The sequence below is a fragment of the Suricata suricatta genome, chromosome 1 (genome assembly GCF_006229205.1).
Source record: "Suricata suricatta isolate VVHF042 chromosome 1, meerkat_22Aug2017_6uvM2_HiC, whole genome shotgun sequence".
NCBI classification, from domain to species: domain Eukaryota; kingdom Metazoa; phylum Chordata; class Mammalia; order Carnivora; family Herpestidae; genus Suricata; species Suricata suricatta.
The window spans coordinates 128,193,412-128,208,366 of NC_043700.1; the positions used below are offsets into that span (position 1 = coordinate 128,193,412).

The 14,955-nt window shown below is 40.2% G+C and overlaps 1 protein-coding gene and 1 long non-coding RNA gene across 7 annotated transcripts in view; one reads left to right on the plus strand and one right to left on the minus strand.

The window, feature by feature from the left end:
- Positions 1–14,955, minus strand: part of CDS1 (CDP-diacylglycerol synthase 1) — an 86,313-nt gene that overhangs the window by 13,244 nt on the left and 58,114 nt on the right. Inside the window, exons 11-13 of the mRNA XM_029943760.1 lie at positions 14,800–14,919; positions 12,433–12,536; positions 8,395–8,518 (exon numbers count right to left, since the gene is read on the minus strand). Coding sequence (XP_029799620.1) covers positions 8,395–8,518; positions 12,433–12,536; positions 14,800–14,919 — 348 coding nt within the window. The remainder of the gene's footprint in view (positions 1–8,394; positions 8,519–12,432; positions 12,537–14,799; positions 14,920–14,955) is intronic.
- Positions 1–14,955, plus strand: part of LOC115295669 — a 53,346-nt gene that overhangs the window by 12,950 nt on the left and 25,441 nt on the right. For 3 of the 6 annotated variants that reach the window (XR_003910521.1, XR_003910515.1, XR_003910516.1), the window contains exons 6-9: positions 4,250–4,371; positions 6,487–6,548; positions 7,199–7,411; positions 13,009–13,329. This is a non-coding gene — a long non-coding RNA (uncharacterized LOC115295669). Of the gene's footprint in view, positions 1–4,249; positions 4,372–6,486; positions 6,549–7,198; positions 7,412–10,746; positions 10,897–13,008; positions 13,330–14,955 lie in introns of those variants that run through there. The other 3 variants (XR_003910523.1, XR_003910524.1, XR_003910517.1) reach the window with 3 other exon arrangements.

Consider the following 14,955-nt stretch of genomic DNA (forward strand, 5'->3'; position numbering starts at 1 on the left):
GCTGGCTTTGTAGAATGAGTTTGGAAGTTTTCCTTCTATTTCTATTTTTTGGAATAGTTTGAGAAGAATGGGTATTAGCTCTGTTTTAAATGTCCAATAGAATTCCCCTGGGAAGCCATCTGACCCTGGGCTCTTATTTGTTGGGAGATTTTTGATAACGGATTTGATTTCTTCACTGGTTATCGGTCTATTCATGCTTTCTATCTCTTCCTGTTTGAATTTTGGCAGTGCATGTGCATTTAGGAATTTGTCCATTTCTTCTAGGTGGTCCAGTTTGTTGGCATATAATTTTCCATAGTAATCTCTGATGATTGCTTGTATTTCTGAGTGATTGGTTGTAATAGATCCTTTTTCATTCATGATTTTGTCTATCTGGGTGCTCTCTCTTTTCTTTCTGAGGAGCCTGGCTAGAGGTTATCAATTTTATTTTTTCAAAGAACCAACTCTTGGTTTCATTGATCTGCTCAACTGTTCTTTTGGATTCTATATTGTTTATTTCTGCCCTGATCTTTATTATTTCTTTTCTTCTGCTGGGTTTGGGGTGCTCTTGCTGCTTCCATTCTAGTTTCAGTAGGTGCTCTGTTAGATTTTGAATTTGTGCTTTTTCTAGTTTGCTGAAATTGGCCTGGATTGAAATATACTTTCCTCTTAGGACTGCCTTTGCTGCATCCCAGAGATGTTGGATTGTTGTATTTTCATTTTCATTGGTTTCCATATATTTTTTAATTTCTTCTCTAATTGCCTGATTAGCCCAATCATTCTTTAGTAGGGTGGTTTTTAACGTCCACATTTTTGGAGGTTTTCCCCAGACTTTTTCCTGTGGTTCATTTCAAGTTTCATAGCATTGTGATCTGAAAGTGTGCATGGTATGATCTCTATTTGTTTATACTTATGGAGGGCTGCTTTATGCCCCAGTATGTGATCTATCTTGGAGAATGTGCCATGTGCACTTGAGAAGAAGGTGAATTTCCTAACTTCAGCATGCAGAGTTCTAAATATATCTATCAGTTCCATCTGTTCTAATGCGTTGTTCAGGTCCCTTGCCTCTTTAGTGATTTTCTGTCTGGTTGATCTATCCATTGCTGTCAATGGAGTATTAAAGTCCCCTGCAATTACCACATTCTTATCAATATGATTGTTTGTCTGTGATTGTTTTATGTATTTGGGTGCTCCTGAATTTGGCAGATAGATATTTATAATTGTTAGCTCTTCCTGATGGAGATACCTTGTTATTATTATATAATGTCCTTCTTTATCTCTTGTTACTGCCTTTACTGTAAAGTCCAGTTTGTCTGATATAAGTATGGCTATTCCACCTTTCTTTTGGCTTCCAGTCGCATGATAGATATTTCTCCATCCCTTTACTTTTTCTTAAATTTAAAAAAAACTTTTTTTTGATAGAGAAGAGACAGAGCATGAGAGGGGGAGGGGCAGAGAGAGGAGGAGACACAGAACCAGAAACAGGCTCCAGGCTCTGAGCTAGCTGTCAGCACAGAGCGTGACGCGGGGCTCCAACCCACGAATGCAAGATCTGACCTGAGCCGAAGTCGGAGGCTTAACCGACTGAGCCACCCAGGCACTCCACCATCCCTTTACTTTCAACGTGAATGTATCTTCAGGTCGAAAATGAGTCTCTTGTAGACAGCAAATAGATGGGTTTTGTTTTTTTTATCCATTCTGCTACCCTGTGTTGTTTGGTTGGAGTATTCAGTCCATTTACATTCAGTGTTATTATTGAGAAATGTGGGTTTAGAGTCATTGTGTTCTCCCACATGTTTATAGTGGTGTCTCTGGCACTCTTTGCAATATTTCCCTCATAGAGTCCCTCTTAGGATTTCTTGGAGGGCTGGTTTGGTGGTCATGAATTCTCTCAATTTTTGTTTATTTGGGAACACCTTTATTTCTCCTTCTATTTTGAATGACAGGCTTGCTGGATAAAGGATTCTTGGCTGTATGTTTTTTCTGTTCATCACATTGAAGATTTCCTGCCATTCCTTCCTGGCCTGCCAAGTTTCATTAGATAGGTCTGTAACCACTCTGATAGGTTTCCCTTTGTACGTGAGGGCCCTTTTCTCCCTAGCTGCTTTCAGAATTCTCTATCTTTATATTTTGCCAGTTTCACTATGATATGTCATGCTGAAGGCCGATTCATATTACGTCTTAAGGGGGTTCTTTGTGCCTCTTGAATTTGAATGTCTATTTCTTTTCCGATATTTGGGAAATTCTCAATTATAATGTGGTCTGGTATCCTTTCATGACCTTTCTCTCTGTCTTCCTCTTCAGGAATTCCTATGATACGGATGTTGTTCCATTTGATTCTATCACTCAGGTCTCGAATTCTCCTTTCCTGCTCCTGGATCAATTTCTCTTTTTTTCAGCTTCCTCTTTTGCTATAACTATCTCTTCTAATTCACCTATTCTTCTCTCTGCCTCATGAATCCTTGAGGTGGCTGCCTCCATTTTGTTATTCACCTCATTTATAGCCTTTTTTAACTCATCACACCTATTTTCAAAGTTCCTAGTCATTGTACAGTTGCTTCTTTGATGCCTTTTCAACTCAGTGATTAATTTTATGACAAGTTTTTTAAATTCTTGATCAGGCATGTTGTCTAGATCTGCTTGAGCAGTTCTGTGGCTGTGACTTCTTCCTGGAGGTTCTTCAGGGGAGAGTTCCTTCGTTTTGTCATTTTTGCTAGTTTTCTGTCTCTTGTCAGCTTTAAAAAGCTCGTTGTGCACTGTGCACCTGTTAATATTGCTCTCTTGAAGGAGGCTTATTGACTGTCCAGGGCCTGTCGTTTCAGGAAATATACTGTTAATGGTGTCTCTGAATTTCTCTTGTTGTGCCTTTGAATATTTGATTTCCCTACTTGGCGATATTTGGGACTCGCCATCATGCACACTTTGGCTTGTTTCTTTGGGTAGCCTCAGGCATCTTTGAGGTTGTCTTCTTTCTGAAGTCTGTATTTTCTCCTTCCGCTCTTGCAGATGAGGGTAATGTCCTTCTCACTTCGATAGATAGGGCAGATGAAGTTTACAGAGCTCCCTTCATCTCTGCCATCTTGGCTCCTCTGCTTTGAATTTTAAAATTAAAAAAATCTTAAGAATGAAAAAAGAAAGAAAAGAAGGAGGAAAGGAAGGGATGGAGTAAGGGAAGAAGAAAGGAAGGAAGGATAAAGAGAAATGAAAGGAAAAGAAAGGAAAAAAGAGAAAGAAAAGGCAGAAAGAAACCCAAAAGACAACTACAGCCAGGGAGAGAATAATTACAAGTCACAAATTTGATAAGGGGTTTGTTATCCAGGATATATACTATCTCTTACAACTCAAGAAGAAGAAAACCCATGTAAAAATGGGCAAAGATATGAATGGACATTTCATTAGGGAAGATCTACAAATCTACAACTGGCAAATAAGCACATGAAAAGATGATCAGCACCATTAGCCATTAGGGAAATGCAACTGAAATCACCACAAGATCCTCTATATCCCAGCAAGAATGGCTATCATTAAAAAGATTGATGGTGCTGAGCTTTGGTGAGGCTGTAGAGAAACTGGAGCCCTTGTACACTGCTTGCAGGAATGTAAGAGTGTACAGCCCTTTAGACAGCTTGGGCATTTCTTTAAAAGTTAAACATCATATGACCCTGCAATTCCATCTTTAGAAATCTGAGAGAAATGAAGGCATAACCACACAAAGACATGTCCACAAATATTCATAGCAGCATTTTTCATAACCCAAAATTGGAAAAAACCCAAATGCCACTGGGAAGTAGGTCAGCAAAATACGGTATTCATAAAAAGGAATGAAGTACTGATACACGCAAAGATATTATGCCAGATTCAAAACACTACCTACTGTATGATTCCACTTAGATGACTTGTCCAGAGAAATCAAATTTATAGAGGCAGAAAGCAGAGTAGTGGTTGCCAAAGACTGGGCGTTGGAGTGGGGATTAGCTGCACACGGGCACCAGGGAACTCCGTGGCATGATGGAAATAGTCTCAAACTGGATGTGGTAATGTTTGTAGAATGCTATGGTACATAAACTCTTGATAAAGCTGTTGAAGAAAGAAAAAACAAATAGAATTGCTGACAATTTAATTTTGTGTCTTACCTATACTAGCTAAAGCCTTTGGGTTCCTTTTCCTCACAAGTTTTTGAGATTAAAATTCAAATCAAAATCAAAATATACTTTGATCAAAATATACTTGAGATTACTGAAAAACTTTCTCCAAACTTATCATTCTTTAGGTCATGTCTGAAGGTTGACATTGCACGTTTGAACAGAAAACCGCCTGGACCCATCAAACTCCAGCAGGATGCACAGTGGAAAGAAGGGGGAGAGCTCAGGCCCCAAACCGTACTGCTGTGCTGTAAGTTTGACAGAAAACAGTTTGAGATTTCATCCTCTAAGAGGCCACTGTTGGGTGGACCTTCCCTCCCTGATTTTCTCATGTGACCAACAAGGCTAGTGCTTTACAACCACATGTCCTTTGTACACAATTGGAGAACCAAGCTGTAGTTTCTCAGCTCTGTGTAGAAACCCACTTTGCCATTATCAAATACCATTCCATTCATCCACACTTACTAAATGAGTCTCGATGTTATCTAATGATTCAAGAATGTTCCTCCCCTTTGCACAAGAAGAGGAAGACCATGGGATTAAGGTAGGACAGGTATGATTCTGGTTCAGTTGTCTAGACCTGCCTTTTTTTTTTTGGCAGACACAACATACAGCATCCCAAATGGAGCCCCTCGTTAAGGCTTGACATTTAAACTTCGTAAAGTTTCTGGAACAGGTGGCACGAGCTGGCTGTGGACAGTTTATAAGGCAGACAGATCCTCTCTGGAGGTCAGAATGGTGGTCTCCTATTTCCTCCCTCTGGCTTATACGTTTGTCATAGCCCCAACCTGCATTCACCTCACACAGCTTACCTCTGTCTCTGTGACTAGAGAACTCCAGTTCTTGTTCTTGGGGCCAGAACAAGCGCAGTGCTGGATGTCTGGGAAACATTCTAGGTTTGCTGAATTGAACAGATGGGCTGTCTGCCATTCAAGGAACACTTAATGTAAACACCACCTTAATTGTAAGTGGCAAAATGCAGTTACCTTTTTGGTCAGTTCTACCAAACTGTCACTTTGCACTGGATATGGGCAATGGATGAGCAGATAGGAAGAAAGGAAACTAAGGATTCCTAATCAGCTCCTCTATGCTGGACAAAATCATGGTATATTCATAGTGTTTACTTACTCCTTAACCGTAGGAACTAGGAATAATGACATCCATTTTAAAGTCATGCAAAATGAAAACTGGGGCAGGCGAGGAGGGGCTCTCCAAGGAAGGCCAGTAGGAATGCACACAGTTGGGTCTGAGACTCCACACTCATTCACTGTTCAGAGGGTTGAGGGCTTCGAGAGTGCTGGCATGGGAGCCAGACACAGGAAACACGATGGCTGCTCAAAACGGACACTATTCAGGGTCCGTATAGCTTAAAGCTCTAGTGGGGGCTGGATCAGAGATTCACAAAACTAAATGTGTAACTGTGGCAAATATAAAACTTCAGTCCTCTATAAAGAGGACATCATCTCTCCACAAACACACATGCTCCACCGTCACAGAGCCACGGACCCCACCCTGAAGGTGTCACTGTCGATGTTGGTGATGGAACAGACACAGTATGCGACGCTTACACATCTGCTGTCACTTTGTAAATGTGGGCTGAATGAACGAATGATTCTTCTCTGATGAGAAAATGGCACAACCAAGTTAAAATGTGATTTGTTTCAATTTTATTTTCCTATCTCAGTTTCAGTAAAAGATTCAGAGAACTCATTGACACAAATCGTAAGCTATCTCCTACCCATATACAGTATTTCTACTTTTTTCTTTTTCACTGAACAAGGTGATACTGTCTTTGTTCAAACCAAAGTATCAAGGGGGAGGGGGGATAAGGGTGTGGTATTTTTATTCACAGACAGTAAATGTATATGCACCACCAGGACAATGGGAAAAGCACTGAGGAAACATTTGCATCCCACAGGTTAAAAAGTCAAGCAGTTAATACAATTAGAGTACCTCCAAAGATAGCAAATTTGGAACAATTAGCCATTACTGTGAAGGAAGTCCCTAGTCGTCTTTTTCTATTACCACATTCCTACACTGGAATTTAAGCCCTCTTCATGGTGCAAGTATAAAAATGATCAAAGTCAGGGTTTTATGGCAATCTTTTGCTAAAATATATTCTATTTAATATACATGCTATAAAAGTACACTAAAAAGGTCAATCTTTAGAGCTCTGTTAAATAATTTACTTTTTTACATATAGAATAATGTACACCCACCTCTAAAATCATATTTGAGGAAAGCTATACTGTGACCCCAAATATTTCTAGCTTCATATTTTGTTTATAATATTGATTTTACAATACATGTATTCAGTAATGCTCTTATAATTCTGTACTGTAGCGCCTCACCCATTGCTTTACAGAAAAACGTGGAAGGAACTGTCTCCAAGCAGTTCTTAATTGTGCAAACCACCAAGTTTTCAACGTAAGTTCCTGTTACAGTGTTTTCATTTTATTTTTTAAACTTTGCTAATCTAAATGCTTTTAGGATCAACATTTGGAGCTTTTAATGAGGCAACTACAAAGGAGAGGTGCTGAACATGAACTTGTAGGTAGCCTGACTTTGAAAGGAATCATTCCCTCCTGTAACAACATTCCCAGTGCCCGTTGCTAGGTTCTGGCAGGACAGTATGAACTGACGCTGACTGAGCACCTCCGGGGCCGACGAACCGGCCGCACACGCGCCAAACCAAAAAAATCAGACTCTTGGTACGTGTTTAACTCCATCTACTATAATCGTGTGGTGCACATGATGAAGCTAGTAGTTACAGATTTACATCCAGGGATCCCAAGCAGATATATTATTTCCTATCTCGGGTAGAGTAGTAGAACAGAAATACAAAATAATTGAAATTTATTTCTGATTTAAACAAAAATATTTACTCTTTTCATTAGCAAAACATTCTTTAAAATATATCTATTTCTCCTCTCTGAACAGTTAGCCAAGGAACACTAGGCAACTTCTGAAGGTTTAATGCCAACTGTTCAATACAATAAATAGGAGTACAGGGGGCACACAGCAACAGTGGGTTATTTACATTCACTGATGACAATACATTTCTTCTCTGGTTACAGTGTCCAGTCCAACAGCAAAAGGTTTGGCATTCATGTGCTTTTTGTTCTGAAGAGGAGAATCACTTCGGCTTGATTTTCATTCTTGGAAGAAAAAAATAATCAGCTGTTGTCCTCAGATTTTATGACATGATGTGAAAGAGAACGGAACAAAGATTAGCGGTTCCCGCGGAGCTCGTCTGGGTTGGGTCTCCAGGCAGATCTCTTCCTTCCCAGGTGAGTGTCCGCCGGCTTCACAGGCACCAGCAGGGAGGCCCCCAGGGCGCGGCAGCCGACCCTCACCTGGGGAAGGGCTACTCTCGCCCGGCTGAGCACCCCCTCTCTGCTTCAGCCTCCACCCCTACTTGCCACCCTCTATACTGATCATATGTGCTTGAGGCTGCAGAACTGAAGGAAACCAGTTCACAGGGCAATGAGGAAAAGCAGAGAATGACCAAGAGGTAGCCCGTGTCGCGCCCCACCATCTCACGCCGCCTCCTGAGCTTCTCCCGGCTGTGGAGGCTGCGGACGCGATGTTCTTCGTAGCAGAATTCTCCTTTGTTTTTCTTGAGAATTTTTTGCAAGGTCATGTTTTTCCAAACAATTTTATCAGGAGTAGAGTTTGAGGTCTGCTCTTTTTGAACCTACCTAAAAGTGGAATGTTTTTCCCTGGCAAATGATTACTTCTTTGAAAAGCAGACAAGCTTTTTTTTGGATCCAACATAGCCCCTCAGAAGCAACTTCAGACTAGGAGGAGGAAGTGCAGGAGAACTAACTTCCTATTGTGCCTTACATAAAACATTTTGATAAAATTAAGAGCAGCTCCAACTACAAAAGTAAATAGTTGTGCAAAGGGCACAGTGCCAGATGCAATCTTAAGACAGCCTTCATTTACTCTTTTTCTGTCTGACTCCTTGAAACACAAAGTCTTTTACGTTACGAAACCTAGGCCAAGTCAGGGGAAGGAAGTTAACATCAGAAAATACACTTTAGAAAAAAGTACAGGATCTTTTGCTGATAATTTGCTACTGATTTCATAACTTAGCTCAAGTGTTTGTTAAATATTCACAGTAATTTCAGAGAAGAAAGATTCATGTCTGTAAAACCTCCATCTATTGCAATTTCAACCAGTTGTCTGTACAATTACAAAATTTCATCTGTCAGTGCTTCTCTGCAGAATTCCTTATTGTCAGTCCTTCCCGTTCTGGACCCAACTATACCTTCAAGGTGGGTTGCAGGATTCCTTTCTCAATGAGATGAGTCTTGAGGGTTTTGTAAATATTTAATTGCTGTTCCGGCTGAAGCACCAGCAGCTGCTGTAGCACTTTGCTAGGATTTGGACCCCTGAGGACAAAGCAAGTTCAGGCTATTTTAAGAGAGCTCAAGGAAGCATATACCTCCAACTGAAAATAAATCATGCACTTAAGCGCAGAATGACAGTGTCAAAGGGAGGAAAAAAACCCCAGAAGCATTCTGCACTGAGAGGCACACAGTCTAGATTTAGGAAGACTGCACCAACACCAAAACTCAGGAACCACACTAGGCAGTTTAGCGGATGCAAATCTAGGTTCTATAAAACTTCTCAAAAGGGCAACCTGATTGAAAGGTGAAGACAGCTGATTAGACACAAAAACTATCAAAATTCCTGGTGGATGAAGATAAGTCAAAAGAGGACTTGAAAACAGACTTTACATTTTTAGCTTCAGGTGCACCTGGGTGGCTCAATTGGCTAAGGGTCAGATTTCAGCTCAGGTCATGATCTCATGGTTCATGAGTTCAAGCCCCACACTGAGCTTTGTGCTGACCGCTCAGAGCCTGGAGCCTGCTTCAGATTCTGTGTGTGTGTGTGTCTCTCTTTCTCAAAAATAAACAAACATTAAAAATTTAAAAAAAAATTCAACTTCAAGAAATGCCCCTGTGGAATTACAAACGTTCAAGAGACATAGCACAAAGGGTACTGACCCAGGATCTGCAGTAGATGGCACAGCCTTTGTCTAAAAAAAGTCTTGGGTTAACCCCAACACAGAAACAAAAGTGGGTCTATTCTAGTTGAAAGGAGGCAGACAGCCTTTCCCCATCACCCCCAGCCCCAGGAGTCCCAGGGTTAAGGAAACGAGCCTGGCTGGCACTGGAGTGACACCACGGCACCTCCTGAGCTCATCTCAAGGGCAGCACAGGGCCTCTCCTCAAGCAGCGACCTCAGCAACCTTTGGGTCCGCTCCCCAGCATCCCCACTCCATCCCGTCTCTTCCCCCCTTCGGTGTTGCACTCTCAGTCAGAAAAGGTCCTAAACAGGACTCCTACCCTTTCCCTGCTGGGACACTTTTGCAGTCAGGAGATTGTAACTTCCCAGACCATTTACACCTGTAGGATCTTCCTGAGTGCCATTTTGTCCAATTCAGAATGAACCTAATTCAGAATTTAATGTATATGTATTGTTCTTTGCAATTTCTACAGTCCATTTGAATCAGAAAAGCAGAGTATGGTTTCCTTTTTGTAAAGACAGATTAGTAAAATCCAATGGGAAAAAGCAAGACATAAATGATCTATGGAGAATGGCACTGAATTCTGAGAAATACATTTACATGGGCAACTAAATTTATGATTTACAGTAAGGACTGTCAGTTCAAATGGAATTATAGGAAATAGAAAAGCCAGCAACAAAGAAATGTCTGCTATGCAGGGATAATGTAACAAAAATCTCTGATTAAAAAAACTGCACGATGGCACAGATCAGCCATCCCAGGGGTTACCTTCCTGCACGTGGCTCTGCTCGTTTGCCAAGAGTGTGGCCATCTGTCTCTCACAGCCACTGTCCTCTCAAGTCAGGGCACAGCTTGTCTTACTTCTCTTCAAGATTCAGCAACTTCATAACAAACCCAGAGTAGGGACCCACAGAGAAAAGGAAGGGTATATTCTAGCAAGTTCAGCTAAATGCAAAATTATGTCAGCAGGTGCTCCCAGCTAGATGCATCCTGGCACTTGCCCTGTATTTCTAATAATCTAAATATTTGCCTTCAAATGGTAGACAGCATGACTCTTCTCTACTGAGAGAATAGCAGGTTAAAAAAAAGTTTGAGTTAATGCCCTAAAAGCTGCTACTATCTGAAAATAGAGTTCTAAGGATTTGAGCATTAACTACTAATAGTCAAAGACATCAATAAAGAAATCATATCAATGGATTAAATATTCCAATTAAAAGCACAAAGTTTGTCATCCTGGTTATAAGAAAAATCAAGCTATATGCTTGTTAGAAGAGAACACACTTTAAATATAGGGAGAAAGGAATACTAAAAACGAAAGGCTAGACAAAGAAATCCTATATAAACACTAACCAAACAAAGGCTGATGTAGCTCTTCTAGGATCCAACAAAATAGGCTTTAAGCAAGTAGTATATCAAGATGGATGTTATATAATGACCTTAGGAGCAACTCAATAGGGACACAGGACAGCCTTAAGTGTGTATATACCTAAGACAACCTCGAAATACATAAAGCAAAAACTGGCAGGACAGGAATAGGTAAATTTACAATCACAGTGGGAGATTCTGACAAAGCTCTCTTCCTCATAGAATGAAAAGATGGACAAAATAAACAAACCAACCCAAAAAATCAGTTCAGAAGATGGAGCTAAACTTCACCTAACTGGCAAGAACAACCCCTGTCCCCGGACCACAGAACGCACGCTTGTTCCCTGTGCACATGAACACATCCCCAGAGAGGTAGTTCGCTGCGGCCAAAAACAAGTCTCCGCAAATATTAAAAACTGAAACTGAATTCAAGAGTATGTTTTCTGACCACAGTGGAATTAAAGCAAAAGTCAATAATGGAAGGAGATTGAGAAATCTCCATTTGTCTGGAAAGTGATCGATACCTTTCTAAATAATCCACATGTCAAAGAAGATTATTACACTGGAAATCAGGAAGTATTTGTAACTGATTAAGGCAGTACTTGAGAGGGAATTTAGAGTCTTAGATGAATATATTAGGCAAGACGAATGAAATTCTGTAAGTTTATCTCATAAAGTTCAAAAAGCAACAGCAAATTCAATCTAAAGAAAGATAAAGGAATGAAAGATGTGAGTGGATATCAATGAAATAGGAAGTTCACAAAGCCAGAATTTGGAAGATCGATGTAATAAACTCCTAACAAGACTGCGCAAGAAAAATAGAAATTAATACAAAAACTCCTACACTGCTCTGAGCATATATTTAAAATATGTATCTATGGATCTACAAATAAGAGTTTCACTCCAGATACTCTGTGAAAGAAATACATGTGTTCTGTGGTCAGACACTTAGTAGAACCATGGAAAATAAAGTTAATTTGTGGTTGCTGAAGTTGGCTTTCATACCCCAAACTGGCATTTTAGGGCAGATCCAAAACCTTAAGGTTTAACAAGAATAAGCCACCCTTTATAAAATAGCAATGCCCTCCCACTGACCTACCTCTCCAGCCCGCATACAACCATAATCCCTGGCCTGCTCTGTTTTTCTCCCTCACACTTAGAACCACCAGAAAAGCTATGCTTATTTGTTTTCACTTCTGCACCTTTTCCCTTCAACTCCCCAGTAAGAATATAAGCTCTGAGGGAAGGAACTTCCTTTTGTTCTCTGTGATATATCCTAGAAGACTCCCCAACACATCAGAGACACTCAAGCAATAACTGGGGGACTGGATGAATTATGTTCTCCTCCTTTTTAATTAGTATTCACTATCCTTGTACCACAGAAAATGAGAAATTTTCTAATATTCCAAGGCACCTGGGTGGCTCAGTCGGTTGAGCATCCGACTTCAGCTCAGGTCATGATCTTATAGTTCGTAGGTTTGAGCCCTCCATCAGGCTCTGTGCTGACAGCTCAGAGCCTGGAGCCTGCTTCGGATTCTGTGTCTCCCATTCTCTCTGACCCTCCCCTGCTAGCGCCGTCTCTGTCTCTCCAAAATAAATAAAAAACATTAAAAAAAATTTTTTTAATTTAAATTTTCTAATATTCCAGCCCAGTATTAACCACTTTAATTAGATCTTACCTTGGTCCTATGAAAGACCATGACTTCCACTATTAAGTTGTTCAAATATATGTAAAATAATATAATTTAACCATACTTCCAGGGTTATAGTATGTGACAGCTCCATGGGCCATCATTTCCTTTTGATAATTATGTTACCACCAATAAAAAAAGTAACTCAAACTAATGTCTATGAAAAGGAGAACTCAAATTATCTAATAAAAAACACTGTTTAAAAATCAAAAAGTACCTTATAAAGCTTGTGATGTACACATGCACAAAAGTTGCCATCAAATACTGACAATCAAATCTGTCCATTATTCCGCCATGTCCAGGAATGGTGTTTGCAAAGTCCTTCAGAAACAAACATATGAGTAAATTTTCAAAAGATCACCTGCTATAAAATTCCTAGCTGGAAATGTCTCTCTGGGACCATGGGTTCTCAGGAAAATACTTCACTACAGGATTTCCCCCCTAAATGCAAACTTACTAGAACACGTCTAACAAATTAAAATCCCATCTTTCAAATGTGTGCCCATGTTAGAATGATTACTGAATTGACCAGCAACATACAACACTAATTTAATATTAAATCTAGCACTAACTTTTTTAGTTAATAAGGCTTTTTCTAAATCAAAAGCACTATCATCTAGTATTAACCTAATATTGTTCTAGTCTCATTTTCTGTTTAACCAGAAGTTATTTGAGGAGCTATTTTAGTGTTGACAGATTTATACCTGGTTTTAATTCATGTTCAGTCTAACAGTTTTTACTCTGAAATAAATATTTTGCTGTTGTAATACATATTCTTTTCCTTACGTTTTAGGGTAAAAATAAAATCAAAATAGATCACGTGGGACACATTAGTCCATTAAATGGCCAAACTGAGGGAATGGTGAGCACATCTCGCCAACGGACTCTGTAAAGACACATCTGAGTGCTGAGAAGATGGAAATGATGGAGTGCCCGTGTAGTCCACCCAGGCAGCCTGAAAACGTCTAAACCCAACAGCTATTACACCTTCATTTCGGACATGCAAAATAGTATCATCATTCACAAGAAACCCTGAATTAGAGACTGCTATAGAAAATATCATTCTAAATGTAATTTTTCTCTATTTAAAAGTTACTGAAAAATTCTTTGGTTACTATTTGCCAACACATCTCCTTTCTTCTCTTCCCTACTAACCAATGCACACGAGAGCCACATTAAGTCTGCTCCACTCAGCTGTTTGCAGCCTTTCAGGACACTCTTCATGCTCGCCTGTTGCTGTGGTTCCTTGGGCACATGTGTTTTCTCCTCTAGCAGGCAGTGAGCATCTTGAGAACAGGGACAACATCTTATACTACTTTCCAACTGACATGGTATCTTCCCCACTGCAAGTGCTCACTGAGTTAGGTTTTTTTTTTAATTTCCCTGGCTTTCCCTGGGGGATCTGGCCTCATCAGCTTCTGCAGTCTGATCGCCTATGCTCTACCACAGCCGCACTGTTCTTGCTCCCTTTCAGTCTAAGCTCCTCCTCTCCTTTGCACTTACTGGAACTGTCTTCCTTAGATTTCTCTACAGGACTCATCCTCCTCCTCCTGTCAGACATCTGCTCACATGCTACCTCCTCCAGAGAGGCTGGCCCTGGTCACCCCTCCCCCAAGAGCCACTCTCTGTCTCCTAGTAGCACAACATCCAATCTTAGTGGAGGCATGTGAGGACAGCTGAGATAATAGGGCAAATATATGTCACTTTATGAGAACCTAAATTAAACAAAATGTAAGGATAACTTTATGTATCTGGAACAGGGATCAGCAAACTATGTCCCACAGGTCAAGTCTAGCCCACTGCCTGTTGTTGTAAATAAAGTCTTATTAAAATCCAGTCATGTCCATTCATTGACATATTGCTCACAGGGCTTCTGCACTACAGTGGCAGAATTTAGAGTTGAATAGCTGCAATATGATTAATAAATGTATGATTTCTCCCTATATATAAGGAGTTTACTGAGCCCACAGCTAGTAGAATGAATGGTGATATGCAAAGGCTCTCCTGCTTGTGTCTTTAAGGGAGACTATAGCACAATACTAAACCTCAGACAATTCATAGCTGGATTCCTGGATGGGCACTGGAAGTCCCAATATTAAGTGACACATGCCATTCTATAAATTAGGTGGACATGACACTTTAAAATGTATTAACATGGGGCACCTGGTTGGCTCAGTCGGCTAAGCATCCAACTCTTGGTTTTGGCTCAGGTCATGATCTCTTGGTTTGTGATTTCAAACCCCACATCAGGCTCCATGCTGACAGTACAGGGCCCGCTTTGGGTTCTCTCTCTTCTCTTCTGTCTCTGCCATTCCCTTGCTCATGCTCACTCTCTCTCTCAAAATAAATAAGTAAACTTAAAAAAATTTTAAATAAAATGTATTAACATGTCCTGAACAAAACTTAATGAGAGAGAATACATCGAAATTAGCCAGGAAGCATTTCTGTGAGACTGAAACAATTAGGATGTAAAAGTTTTTGCCCAGGGACCAAATATGAGAGACCAAGGAAAAACCAAATTACAACTTTATTATGTTCTCTAATTATATTCTCTAATAATGTAATAAAGATTCTAAACACACACCTTGATTTTGAAAGCTCTTTTGAATCCACTGGCAAAGAAGCCTCCAAAAGGGCCAATCAATGACGCAAACGTTGAAAGAGCAATGCTGTGTATCTGGAAAGGATACAAGCTCACTGTTTCCTAAGGAGAAGAAGGGGGAAAGAGTTTAACCGCATT